The sequence below is a fragment of the Artibeus jamaicensis genome, unplaced genomic scaffold (assembly GCF_021234435.1).
Source record: "Artibeus jamaicensis isolate MK-2021 breed Jamaican fruit bat unplaced genomic scaffold, CSHL_Jam_final contig_60, whole genome shotgun sequence".
NCBI lineage: Eukaryota > Metazoa > Chordata > Mammalia > Chiroptera > Phyllostomidae > Artibeus > Artibeus jamaicensis.
The window spans coordinates 11,081,154-11,094,936 of NW_026521900.1; the positions used below are offsets into that span (position 1 = coordinate 11,081,154).

The following is a 13,783-nucleotide window of genomic DNA, read 5'->3' on the forward strand; positions in this document are numbered from 1 at the left end:
ATCAGCCAACCTTGATTCCTGACCCATGAAAACTGGGAGATAATGAACGCATTTTTTTTAAGCCACTAAGATTGTGGTAATTTATTACACAGAGATAGATGACAAACAGAGTATCCTTACTCAAATCCTAGAACAGAAAAAATATATTCGTGGAAAAACCAGTGAAATCCAAAGTCTTAAATTTGACTTACTGTGGCAATGTTAATCCCTTTGCATAGATAATGCGACATGATTATGTAAGATGTTAACATTAGGGGTAGCTGGGTGAGAGGGTACGGAAACTTCCTCTAATGTCCTTAAAACTCTTCTGTAAACCTAAAATTATTTCAGAATAGAAACTTCAGTAACACTTCTGGGTATTTCACGTTTTTATAAAGTAAAGAGAATATATAGCAAATTTGAAGAGAAAAAAATGAAGGTATTACAGAATCACCAGTCTGGTGGTTAAGATTAACCAGGCTTTAGGAGTCACAGTGTGATGATAAGCTAGAAAGTAGTCTGCTCAGTCTTCTGGGAAAGACAAAGGACCAGACTGGATTCCAGTGCTCGGGGGTGGTCTGCTGGGGGAGACACCAGACTAAGCCTGACGCCTGTCCTGGGAGTCAGTCAGTCTGGTTGAGAAATTCCAGGAATATTTATTCCCAGTCTTCAAGATACTTTTGTCTCTTCATCTCTAAAATTCCCCCCAAATGTCAACATCTGCTCCAAAATGGGACTGCTTGCCTGTTCCTGACCTTTATGGTTTGTCTTTGCCTCTTATCCAACCTGGAATGCCTCCACTGCCAGCTAGTAGATATCGTCACACTTCCTCAGCAGTTTCAAAAGTGAACTTGCAAGAAAAATCTTTGTCCCCTCTGCCCTCAGTGACATTCCTCAAACCTGAGCCCTCGCTCACCTAACTTTACCGTTTAGCTCTTCTTCCATGTACCAGCAGTGTATCTTCAGATACTTAAATGCTATTCTTCAGTTTCTTTAAACATGAATGGAGATAACTATCAGCACTTTTAGAATATTCCTTAGAATAAATTAGGTGAAGCACCTAACAGGAAGGTGCCTGACAGGCAGTTATAGACTGACTGCTTCTGTGTGCAGGTTGTTCTCCTCCAGCCCTGATTCCTAGTCAAATTCCACTTCGTCCATTCCACTTAAATCTATTTCTTCTGAGAACCTTCCTTCCTCCTGGCCTGCATGAGCCCTGCTCACTGCACAGTCAAAGCAAGGACAGGAGACTCTTTGCCAAAGATAAAAGCGCATGAAACACGCCTAGCATTTATTTAATCACAAACCTACAGACCCCTCAGTACACCCTTCTTGGGGCCTAGCCCTAACAATCCAAAGGTGACAACCTTGTGTATATGTGGTAGGAGGGGTAAGGAGTGTCTGTTGATAACTCTGAAACGGGAATGATTCCTTCAAATGGAGAGCTGGGTGAAGGCCAGAGGTTGGGGATTACCAACTTCTGAGTAGTGGGGGTCAGTAAAAGATCAGATAAACGAAAGAGGAATACATGATTTTACAATCCTTCCTCCAAGCCTCTGCCTTGGTGGGACAGGCTTCTGTTTTTTTTTCCCAGGCTGGGGAAATCCCCAGAAGTGTCCCTTCCTTCATTGTGTTCCTCTACATATTGAAATAAAGTAACAGGTGCTGGTTCTGGGAACGTGGACTCAATATCCCCTAATACCCATCACCTCCTCAAACAATCCTTCAAGGAAAGAGGCATCTCTGCCCAAGGGTAGGGGGCCTAACTCACTCATGATCTAGGTCTGGAATGTTAACCCACAAGATTTCAAGATCTGCCCCCCTTCCCCAAAGGCAAGGTTAGCTCAGTAACTTCCTAGGTTAAATCACCAGGTTCTCTCTCAGGAGGAAAGGATCCTAAGTACTCCTCCTCCCTGGAGTGGAATGCTTGGATGGGATGTTGCTAAGGAATAAGGACTGTGATCTCCACATGGTGGCCTGATCTTATACACTCTTCCATACCTGAAATACTGGTGGCTGGGCTCTTCCTTTAGGGAAGGTGCATGGCCCAATTTCCCAAATAAAGGGTCTGGCTCTCATCCTCACTTCTGTTTCTGACCTGGGCAGGGCAGAGACCATAGTAAAGGGACGGGGTTGGTAAACTCCAGGGTGGGAGTTCCATCATTTTGACTCCTCTTCTTTACAAGCAAGAGTGGCCATTATGAGGGTGGATGATACAGCATTCTGATACATCCTGATCCCAGACCTGGCTAGGGTAGTTCCCAGAGGACAGGGACAGACCTCATCCTGTCTCCTTCCTTCACCTGGGCAAGGGTGGGTCCCATGGGGCAGGGGCAAGGCTAGGATCTCCAGCAAACAGGTTCTGCTCACAAGGTGCTAGCTGGACCTGTGGGGAAGGGACAAGTCATCACCTGACTCCTCCTCCTTGCCTGTTATAGGGGTGGGCCTCATCTCTTCCTCCAGAACACTGGGCAGGGCAGTCTCATAGGAGGGCAAGGGAAAGGTAAAACCTCATCTTGACTTATCCTCCTTTCCTGGGTGGGGAAATCCCAGGGGAGGGATGAGGCCTGATCAGGACTCGTCCTCCATGCTGAAGCTGCTGCGGCGGCTGCTGGCCTTAGAGACAGCGGGAGACACGGAAGAGAGCAGGGGGTCAGAGGCAGCCCGCAGTGGGGACAGGGCGTCCCCTGGCAGTCCCCCCAACACCCCCTCCTCCTCCTCCATCAGAATGTCCGTCAGCCCCAGATGGAAGGGGTCCCCTAGATCCCCCAGATGGTCGCTGGGAAAGTGCAGGTCCAGAAGGGCATCTGAAGGTGGCACTGGGGGCTGCTGATGGGGAGCACCCTGGGCAGGGCCCCCCCCTGCATGAAACGTTGCTACGCCTGGCCTGCCCTCCTCCTCAACGTCCAGCTGCTCTGGCTTGAGGTTGTCAGAGGCTGAAGTTGTGGCCAGGGAGACCAGCCCTGGGGTGGGAGGGACCGGCAGACCATGGATCTGGGCCTGCAGTTCGAGCTCCTGCAAAAAGTACGGGGTAGGTGTGGGATAAGATGGAGTTCAGAGCCCCTCAGAGGCAGAGGAATGTAACAGTTAGAAGGACAGGTTTTCTGGGTTCACATTCAGCCTCTACCACTCACTAGTTGCATAACTTTAGGCAAGATGCTTAAAGTTTCTGAGCTTCAGAGGCCCAGTCTGTAAAATGGATATAACATTGGTCCCTGTCTCATAGGGATACTGTGACGATTAACTTAGTAAGTGGAGATAAGGACTTGTCACAGTGCATGGCACAAGATAAACGCAATGCACACTAGCCAATATTCGTTATTATTCTTTTTAATAATGTTATGATTACTACTTATCACCATTATCATGATGATGGGAGTTGGGAAGCCCCGGAATCCCCCATTTATGTCAGAAGGGGAAATTCTGGTCTGTTCTTCCTCTGCCTCTGCCTTCAGGAAGCCCCCCTCACCCCTGCCACCACCTCCTCCTTCCAGACCTGAATTCGGAGCTGCAGGCTGCGGTTGGCTTGCTCCAGAGATCGCTGCCGGCTCTCCAGGTCTTTGGAGCGCTGCTGCTCTTTCTGCAACTTGCGGATATAATCCACAGAGGCTTTGAGGATGGTGCCTTTGTTCCAGCGCATCTCTCTATGGGGTCAAGGAGGAGGAAAAAATGGAGTGCTACATTTGGAGTCTCTCAGGATCTGGGGATGTTGTGCCAGGTAGATGGAGTATCCCACCCCATGCTCAGACCTTGAGGTAGGGTTACATCGAGGGTATGGACTGCTCACCTCCGGGCTGGAAACTTCCAAACCAGGAAGCCCTTTCTGACCTGACTCTACTACTACTTATTCCTCTCACCTCTGATTCATCTCACTATGGCAACACTGACTTCTCAACGCTCCCAGGACACGGAAAGCCATTCCCACTTTGGGGCTATTAGCCCAGCTATGCCCTCCGCCTTGAACACTCTTCTCCCGGAACACATAGCTCCTGCCTCCCTCTCCTTAGGCTGGTTATTCCAATGCTGCTTTGTCTGCTTAGGCCTGTTCTATTCCCCAGTCTCTCCTCATCCCAAATTGTAACCCTCTCCAATCCAATGTTCCCTCATCTTCCTCCTAGTCCTTTTTTTTTAAGATTTTACTCATTTTAAAAGAGAGAAAGAGAGGGAGAAAGGGAGAGAAACATCAATGTGTGAGAGAAACATTGCTCGGTTGCCTCTCACATGCCCCCACCAGGGGACCTGGCCCACAACCCAGGCATGTGCCCTGATTGGGAATTGAACTAGCAACCTACTGGTTTGCAGGCTGGTGCTCAATCCCCAGGGCCATACCAGCCAGGCCTCCTTTCTTTTAAATTTTAGAGAAAGAAGAAGGGAGGGAGAAAGAGAGGGGGAGAAACATTGATGTGAGAGAGAAATGTTGACCAGTTGCCTTCCATACATGCTCCCACCAGGGACCAAACCTGCAGCCCAGGCATGTGCCCTGACCGAGAATCAAACCAGCGACCTTTCAGTTTGTGGGACAATGCCCAACCAACTGAGCCACACCAGCCAGGGCTCTTCCTCCCATGATAACTGCATGGATTTTACTTATTTATCTTGTTTGCTGTCTGTCCGCCCCCACTAAAATATCAGTTCCATGAGGTCAGGGATTTTTGTCTTGTTTCATTCCCTCTGGTTGCCTCAGGGCCTCGCACAGTACCTGGCACAAAGCAGAAGCTCATTGTTTCCTGAACAAATATAGGAAGCACAAAATAAACAGAAAACGAAGTACCTATGTCACGGTGACCTGATGAGGCACATGGACCATAATGTTATGAACCTAAGAATTTTAGGTGGGGACATGGTGAGGCAGAATAACCCTGGCTCAGTGTGAGGAAAGCCAGGTGGGAATGGGCCAGAGGAGCAGAACCACTGGGTGCTTCCCGCCTAGGGTAGGCCCCCCCTGGAAATGATTGTAGGAGATTGCAGCCCCCGCCCCACCTTCTGCCAGCCAAGACTCACGGATCACTGGACTTGGGGATGAGGGTGCCCAGCTCCTTGATCCTGTCGTTGATGTTGAATCGCCTGCGACGTTCAACTGTGGAGAAAGGGGAAACAAAAGAGTGGGAAAGAATCATCAAGAGGCTGAGGAGGGAAGAGGAGAAATTGGGACATCAGGAAACTGTTGCAGGGAAAGGCCCCTCAAGGCAGGAGGGGGCGCAGAGTGAGGAAGGGGTGCAGAGCATGCCAGCAAGGGCACGTGATCTCACTCACTTAGGTTGTGATTGTCCTTCTTCTGCCGCTCCTTCAAAAGGGCCTTGGCCTCTGTTTCTGGAAGAGAGTGGAAGTAGTCAGGTCCTTCTGGAAAAGCTGGAGGGCAGCATGTGCTGCTGAGGTAGGCTTTGATGGGCACAGGCAGAGGAAGTGACTTTTGAGAGAATGCCATTCTTGTGGGGGAGGGGTTGGGTAGAGGTGGAAGAGGGCATAAGAGGGATACATGGAAATGGAAAAAAATACAATAAAAGTAAATATGGTTTTTTAAATGCTACTTTTTATTATTTTCCAAGATGCCACGGTGATAGACCATTTGTGAAACCCAAGACAAGAGGTAGTGGAGTGACAGCAGGACCGTGGGCCATGTGGACAAAGAAGGCAAAGAGTCCCTATTTCTGTCTGTGTAAACCCCTGTTCCCAAGACCAGGCCCACCCCGAGACCCAGTGGACACGGGGCTAACCCTGGCCCTTACCGGAGATCTCCCGTTTGATGTTGGGCAGCTCAGCTGGGCAGGAGTTGCTGACAGTGATGGTAGATGTGGCCACACCCTGACTACTGTACACATCAAGCAGATTCCCTGACACAGGCAGCTGGGGGCAGGCACGGCAGAGAAAGGATGGTTGGCAACAGACCACAGGCTCGGCCTCATCTCAGAACCAGGCTCCCTATCCTCCACACATCCCCAAAGACAGGCCCTCCAATGCAAGGAGAGGCTGACCCGTACAGGAACCCTTCCTCCTCCCCTCTAAGGGAAATTCACATAGCGACTGAATAAGGGAGGACAGGGTCAAGTGGATCTACCCTGCTTTACTGGGGACGGAGTCTACCCAGCCTGTTCATCATGCCCCTGCAGCCCCTTAAATCCCTCAGTGAGCTCTGAGGCCCCTCTCCCAAATTCTGGGGCTAACTCTGAGAAGAAATGCCACAAAAGCACCCTTATAAATTCTTTGTGGGCTCTCATGGAACATTTCAGTCCATTAGCAACCCCCCTGTCCCCCATCCCAGCACAACATTCCAATTCAGCATTCAGCATTGGAACACTCCAACCCAATCTTCTCAGACCTTGGGAAATGGTCATGGCAGTGTTCCATCCCAAATCTGGCTTTATGGAGAGCTCCAGCCCAATGTCCAGTCTTTGGCTGTGACTGCGCCGCACCACCTTACATACATGGTCTCCAGCTGCCATGCACCAAGGTCCTAACTCTAGTATGTTCTTGCATTTTCTGATCTCCCAGGATTTCTTGTCTAATTACACAACTAGCACTGCTTTTATGTCTCTCTGTGTTGCTCTCTCCCATTTTCACTCTCCTGACGATACTCTAGGACAACATATTACTCTGGAAGTCATTAGTTCCATCTCTTGATGAGATTTCATCTCTTGAACCCCCCCAATCTGCTGGATCCATCTAATATGAGGCCCCAATCTCTAGCCATGTCCAAATCAATAAAAAGTTCTGATAAACTGGTGCCATTTTAATATATGCTTCTATCCTCTTGATAAGTTGGAAAGAAACCAAACTATAGCCATTTGGTATACCCCGAAGCAAATTATGGCACTCTTGGGATGTTATCCGATTGTTATTATTTATCGGTACATCCCTTATTCTAGAAAGTTTTATTCGTTCTCTACAGGGGCCTCAGCCTCTTGGCACAGTTCACTGCAAGAGGTATGGTACATGAAATCACTTCAAGGTCCAACCACACCATGTTTTGAGACTTCTAGTGTGTTCCAATCTCTTGGTACATTCAAAATGCTTAGAGTCCCATCTCCTGGTCTCTTCCACAGTGAGGCTCGAGCACCTTGCCAGACCCTAGTACCTCCGTGAAGTCCCCATCCTGTACATACCAAAACCTACAAGGTCTACCTTTCCATGCAACCCAACACAAGGCCCCAGGACACTGCTACTCCCTGTTCTCATCACACAGTCTCCCTCTCTACCTTAATACAACCCAAGGTGACAGTCTGTTATACACACAGCCAGTCCCAGTGCAGTCTCAGTGACACAGGGATGTACTAATTGCCAGAATAACTTTGCCATCTTGGGACCTTACTGTGCTGGGGAGCTGTAGCCCTGCAGTGCCTCCAGGTAGATAGCTGAGCATCTCATCATTGTAACTGGACTCCAGGCTGATGATCTCATCAATGACATCATCAATCTGGGGAAAAAAGTAAATACGAAAGAGGGTTAAAAGAAGCTGGAGGATGGCCCTGGCTGGTGTGGCTCCATGGATTGAGTGCCAGCCTGCGAACCGAAGGGTGGATGGTTCGATTCCCAGTCAGGGCACATGCTTGGGTTGTGGGCCACGTCCCCAGTGGGGGGTGCATGAGAAGCAATCACACACTGATGTTTCTCTTCCTCTCTAAAAATAAATAAAATCTTAAAAAAAAAAGTTGGAGGGTGGAGCATAGAAAGGTTGCCTGCAGCCACATACCTCCTTCTCTGAGCTGGACCCGATGGTGAGCAGTGCCATAGGGCTGTTGGGGGCGCTGCCTGTGGGGCCAGTAGCATGGGTGGCCTCGGGGGCAGGGAGCGGCTGGGCACTAGCAGCCCCCGGTGGTGGGGTGAGGGCCTGGGAAGCCAGCTTGGGCCCAAGTGTGGTGGACAGGTACTGTTTCACCTGCTGCCTGCGCGCCTGCTGCAGGTGGTAGCGTGTTGGGTTCTCCAGATGAGTCTGCACCTGTGGAACAAGGGGAAGGAGGGACAGGAGGGGACAAGGTAGAACAGGACTCAGAAGGGTGACTCTGGGCATACTGGGCCCAGAATCTGAAAACCCCGAAATACCGGTCTCTCCCAGGACCCAAACTCCCTCTCTTGGAAATCCCTCACAGCCCCTAGGATCTACCTACGGATGGTAGAATTCCTCAGTTTCTGGAGTTCCCCCTGTCACAGTCCCCAAGACTCCACCCCCGTCTCTGTCACCAACCTAACACACCCAGGAACTACATATTGCTCTCCAAGACATCCCAATGGCCAAAGAACTCCTAATGCATCACAGACACATGAAGCTTTTCCTACAAAGTCACTGCACAAGACCTTCTTGGGGCACTTATGACCCTTCATAATCCAAGATACCCTACAGCCCCCAAGAGCCCCTCACAATTCCACAAGAACTTCTCAGCAACCCTAAACCCAATGGGACACTAGCACAACCTACTTTTAACAGTACCTAAAGACTTTCCTTAGAGCCCCAGGACGTCACTTAAAAGCCACCAGGACCACTTCCCAGTCATCAGGAGCCCCTCCCAGGGCCTCTGGACCTTACCTTGAGCACCTCCCTGGGCACCTGAGCAGGGGGAGGACGGCCCAATGTGTGGCCCCCAGCAGAAACACCAACCACAGAGATGGCAGGAGAGGCAGGTGCAGGGCTGGGGAAGGGAGAGGCTGCAGCCTGTTCCCGACGCTCACGCCTCTCCTGCTCCTGGGCCTGGGCCCGCATTAGCTGCTGCCGCAGCAAGACCCGCGATGAAGATGAAGATGACATGGCAGGGGTCCGGGAACCCACTGCAGAAGATGATGTAGACAGTGTAGCTGGGGTGGCTGGTGTGGCCTGCAGTGATATTGGGAGGCTGTGGAATGAGAAATATGGGGCCACAGGTAAGCTAAAAATCTAGTCCCAAACCTAAGGAGTCATAGTGTGATGGAGTCATCACAGGAACCGGGCCTGGTAGTAGCCCTCAGAGGTCAGTCTGACGGGGGAATTTTAGCCTTCAGTCCTTATGGTGAAGCCTGGATTTGGATCTATTGAGCTTGGCTCTGGCAGAGGGCCTTTATCCTACTTAAAGGAGAATGGAAGGAAGCAGAATTGAGGCTGTGGCAGTAGATGTGGATATAGAGGGCTGTTATACTCAATTTGGGGCTGGCGATGCTCCCTCAGCTCCTGGGGGGTTGGCATCAGGCTACAGCGTAATCGCAGGCCCTTCTTCCTCCCCTTCCTGGGCCTCTAGTCCCAGGACTAGTCAGTCTTGAAAATCTCAGAAATTTCACAATCCTCTCTTCCTGCCCCTCTTCCAGGTCCCCTCCCCTCTCTTAGAGCTGAGGCCCATGACTCAGCACATTTAGACTTCCCCAGCCTGGGGAAAGAAAGGACTCGCAGGGGTTCCTCAAGGGCCTGGGGTGGGTGAGTCTGTTGAATGGGGGAGGGGTGAGCAGGGGTTGTGGGTATGGCTCCGCCTACCTGGGCAAAGAACTACAGCAGGCCATGCTCTGCCTTTGGGCACTCCAGGGATGCTGTAGGCCGTATTTGTGAATGAATGGGTGTGCAGGTGGGGTTGGGGGAGGCAGCTGAGGTCTAGACGGAGATACTATAATCCTAGCTTGGCCACCCGCTTTCATGTGCATGCTTTTTCTGGCCCCTCATTTTACTATCTGGAAAATAAAAGCTTGTGGAGAGAATGGAGTGGGCTGGCACTGAGGGCCTCTGCCCACCAAGAGGGAATGGAGGGGCCTGAGGAATAGGGAAGGGAGTTAGAGGGGGTCAGAGGAGGCATACCTCGAGCGTACTGGTAAGGGCTGGCTTTTGAGTTCGTAAAAACTGTCAGGATCAAGGACGTTTTCTAATTCGATGTCAGCAACAATCCCGGATTCCGGAAGCAAAGAGTTCAGGCTGAGGGTGAGGTAGGGGTGGTTGTTATTGTAGGAAGACCTCTGCCCCTCCGAGAGAGAAAGGGGGGGGAGAGAGAGAGAAAAAGAGAGACAGAGAGAGGGGGGGAGAGAGAGAGAGACAGAGAGAGGGAGAGAAAGGAAGGAAACAATTATCTCTAACATTCAGTCACTCCACTGGTTACCACCACCATGAATTCCCAAGTCTTCTCTCCTCCCCCCCTCCCCTCTCCATTCTCCTTTGCTATGTTACCCATAGTCCTTTAAGATTCAAAATAATAAGAGTGCCCGGACCCCAACACCTTGCTCTAACATTCACGTGTAACCACAACCTGGGTGTGAGGAAAATGGAAATGAAGAATTTAGGAATGACAGATTCATTTTGCAAGCTTCCTGACTTTGCATTTAGAGTTCTCCCACCCCCACACCCCCTACTGTTTTCCTGGCAGCTGAATGTGAGCCCACGTTTGTCCACACACATGCAGCACGGTAGGGGCATCCCCTCGGTATAGCAGTCCATTGTAGCACAAACTGAAGCATCACAAAGAGAACCAGGGTCAAAGATTCACTTTGTGGAAGGATCTACCACTTTGCAAATGAGCTTCCCCACCCCAGTCAGAGTTCATGGGATGCCAACACATACACAATTACAAAATGGGAATATCAAAAATACCCCTTAGTCCAACAATCTGGATTTACAAGAGGAAGAATTTGGGTGGAAGACACACTTTATGCGAGCTTTCTTTTCTTGGCCAGAGGAGCCTGCCCACAGCTCTCCTGGGTTTTTTGGATAGATCAAAACACACATGCTTCCAATGCCTCCAATACCAACACCCACTGACACACAAAAGAAGCCATGTACACCCCTCGCTTTCAACTATTCCCACTACTGTGATGATCTAGGTTGTTATAAAGGCATTAAAAGATGGTGAATCTATATACAACACGGCTCCTGCTTAGCCCTCGATGCTGGGTGCAAGACCCTAGTGTGCAGGGGACACTGACATGCACACAGATGGATATGCATCCTTGAATTTAGTTAAATATTTAGAATCCCGAGGTTGTGACTACACTTGACAAGGATTTTTTCCCCCTCCCCAGAGGATCTGTCTTCCCTCCTTTCCTCATCCTCAGATGAGGCCCTAAAACCACCCAGGAAGTTGGGAAGAGGAAGCCAAAGGATCCGCTGAGCTCAGCACAATTCCAGGCAGAAAGTAGGCAAAGCCCCTTCCCATGCTTACACATCCATTGCACAGAACTTAGAAGAAAAGGGGGCTGGGCTTCCAAGGCCACTGATGGCAATGAGGATTAAGAGATCAGATAGGACCCACCCAGATAGGGATGGGGCAATTCGTGTTCATTCCAGATCTGGGGACAGATTCAAGTTTATCCCCAGTGTCTGAGACACAGACTGGGAGGGCGTAATGAAAACAATGTGTGTGTGTGTTGGCTTGCTGAGAGGTCAGGGCAGGTGGCAACAGTAAGAAGACCATCCCTGGGATTCCCTCCCCCCCAAAGTCTGAGGCCTTCTCTGAGCTAAGACAAGCACCAACTCCATCACCTCTGCCTAGCAGTCGCCCATTTAAATCCCAACGGTCAGGTGGGGGTGAGAGTGCAAGGGGGACTTTTTCACTATTTCACTATCCCTGATAAGATTCAGCTAGGTGGACAGGGATGGGTGAAGAGATTATTCTTGTCAAGTCTTGATTAATATTGCTTCTTTTGCTCAAACACACTTGCAAGGCTGGACCCATGCAGCATATCTGAGATACCCCCAAATCCCTCCAGATTCATATTATCCCCCCAAAAGGCCTCCAGCAACCAACTACTGGAAATCACCAAGCTCCTAAGATAGCACCTCTGTCCGGCAAAACCCCTTCTCTGACACACAAAAAGAAAAAGTCCCTTACAATCAGTGCCTCATCTGGAGAGTGCCCCCTCAACTTCATCCCCCTCACGTCTGATTCAAGGACCCCAAATTACGCTTCTAATTAGAGAGTCTCAGTCCTCTAAATTCAACCACCCTAGACCAGTTTCTGGACACAGCGGAGTACGTCCCTCTAGATCCAGTCAAGACACCCCTACCCCCAAACCAGGCCTCCCTTCATGCACTTCCACGACCTTTAAGCCTCAGTCCACGTAGGCCACCGCCGGATTTCTTAGGTGCCCCCCCCCCCAAACGGGTGCCCCGATGTCCTCCAAGCCCAGGCCGAAACCCTCTAATCCCAGCCCGGGCCCCCCGCTGCACCCAAATCAGGATCCCACGCACCCCAGTCAGCACTACTGACCCCAAGCGGCCCCGCACCTGAGCAGCTGGGCTGAGTCGGCCGGACTGCGCTCCTCCAATAGCACGAACACCGCTCGAGGACCCTCCGCGCTAGCCTCTACACTGTCCCGGGCTGGCTCGGCTGCCTGAGACATGACGCCCGGCCCCGGGCGAGCCCTGCCAGGCCGGTCGGGCTTCAGCCCGACCCCCCCTAACAAAATAAGTGTACCCCTCCCCCTGCTCGCCACCGCCTCCTCCGCTAAGCCATGGAACGAGCTCTGCGCGGGCGGGCAGCGTCGGGAAGATGGGATGGGCTGTGAGTCATCCTCCGCCCCGAACGGACCTACATGCCCCCCCCCCCCCAGCCCAGAACCTAACCCCGGACGACCGCCCTCCTCCTGCTCGTCCCCTTCCTCCTCCTCCCTGGGCTGGGGAAACTCCACAGGAAGTGACCGCATGTAGGATACACAGCACGGCGGGCTCCGCCCTCTAAGTGAGGCGGCCAATCGTCAAGGGCTTGTTCAAGAACCGGCTCAAAACCACGCCAACGACACGGAGGGAAAACTACATTAGCCAGCCCTCATTCAGAGAAGGGGGAGCCTAGGCCATGCTCAGAGATGAGGCAAATCATTGAGAGGCAACTTAATGAAGCCACGCCTCCTCGTCACAAAGTACCCCTCTGCGAGACTTTAAACCGCTCCTTGGGTCCTCTGCGCCTGCGTAAAGACAGCCAGTCGGCGCTTGGGTTTTCAGGCCACGTTTCTATCTACAGAACCGGGCCCCTTCTCGGCCAATATTCCTAGCCCACGCTTCCCCCTCAGTATAAGCAGGTACATTTTCCTGGAGATGTGCACCAGAAACCCTGCCCTTTCTGTACCCACAGTCCAGCCACGCAACCCGTCTTCCTGGGAGCGCTCCGCCTACTCTGTGTCATCTGGAGTGGTTGTTGTACTAGGTCATTGTGCTACACAGTAGGTGCATAATAAATCCTTGACAGATGAATGAATGAGTAGGAGGATGGAAATGAGATCTGATTCTTTAGGTCGATGACTTCTGGAATCATAAAGACCAGGGTTTGGGTATGGGGCAAGGGACTTCGCCACTCGGAGACTCAGCTTTCCTGACCTGTTAAATGGGGGTTGCAGTAACTGGCAGGCAGAGTTGTCATAAGGATTAGAGATAACTTATGAAAAGGTTGTTTGGCATACAATAGGCTCTCCAAAATTAAATAATTTATTTAATTGAGCAATGATTCAACAAACATTTTTTTTTTAGCTCCTTTGTGTGCTAGATACATGCAAGCCAGCTTGCACGGTGAGTTTCCACCCATACTTTCAAGGGCACGGTCAGCTCACAGAACACCTGGATCTACAATATTCCTTTCCTCCTTTCCAATATCCCAACACCCTGCCCATCAGTTGGACGTCTAGGAACCTCACTGAGCTTCTATTTATCTTGCACCTTTTTGTACTGACATTCTTATTTCCCAAGTTGGCTTGGTAAACATGTACATCCCTAACACACTCGCACAAAACCATTATCCACATGATGAACACAATTCTTCCACAAATTAATCTTTGAAAAACAATACATTACCAATAAAAATTCCAAAATGGAACTTGTAGACCTGATGTTAAAACTCCTATGATGCCTTAAATACGTGAGTATGTCTAGCTTTGTAGA

The 13,783-nt window shown here is 50.6% G+C and overlaps 1 protein-coding gene across 4 annotated transcripts; it reads right to left on the bottom strand.

Annotated features, from left to right (window-relative positions):
- Positions 1–1,232: 1,232 nt before the first annotated feature.
- TFE3 (transcription factor binding to IGHM enhancer 3) lies at positions 1,233–12,480 on the bottom strand. Of its 4 annotated transcripts, none has more exons than XM_037159452.2 (10): positions 12,140–12,480; positions 9,725–9,838; positions 8,498–8,801; positions 7,853–7,912; positions 7,286–7,390; positions 5,706–5,823; positions 5,233–5,289; positions 4,981–5,056; positions 3,476–3,623; positions 1,233–2,994 (listed from the first exon to the last, which is right to left on the bottom strand). In XM_037159452.2, exons 1-10 carry the CDS (start codon positions 12,253–12,255, stop codon positions 2,551–2,553), a joined length of 1,542 nt encoding a protein of 513 aa, XP_037015347.1. In that variant the 5' UTR covers positions 12,256–12,480; the 3' UTR covers positions 1,233–2,550. The 4 variants fall into 4 exon arrangements, with proteins under 4 accessions (XP_037015347.1, XP_037015319.1, XP_037015329.1 ...); XM_037159424.2 differs by having other exon boundaries at positions 7,667–7,912; positions 12,140–12,478; XM_037159434.2 differs by lacking the exon at positions 12,140–12,480 and adding an exon at positions 9,410–9,600 and having other exon boundaries at positions 7,667–7,912; positions 9,725–9,812.
- Between the last annotated feature and the right edge of the window lie 1,303 nt (positions 12,481–13,783).

What these genes read in the sequence shown, in the direction of transcription:
- TFE3 (XM_037159424.2), bottom strand. Translation starts at nt 12,255, where the DNA reads ATGTCTCAGGCAGCCGAGCCAGCCCGGGACAGTGTAGAGGCTAGCGCG. An exon ending in GACTCAGCCCAGCTGCTCAG is followed by an intron (nt 9,839 to 12,139) that starts GTGCGGGGCCGC and finishes CCTCACCCTCAG; the next exon opens with CCTGAACTCTTTGCTTCCGG. An exon ending in ATCCCCAAGTCCAGTGATCC is followed by an intron (nt 3,624 to 4,980) that starts GTGAGTCTTGGC and finishes TTGACCCCATAG; the next exon opens with AGAGATGCGCTGGAACAAAG.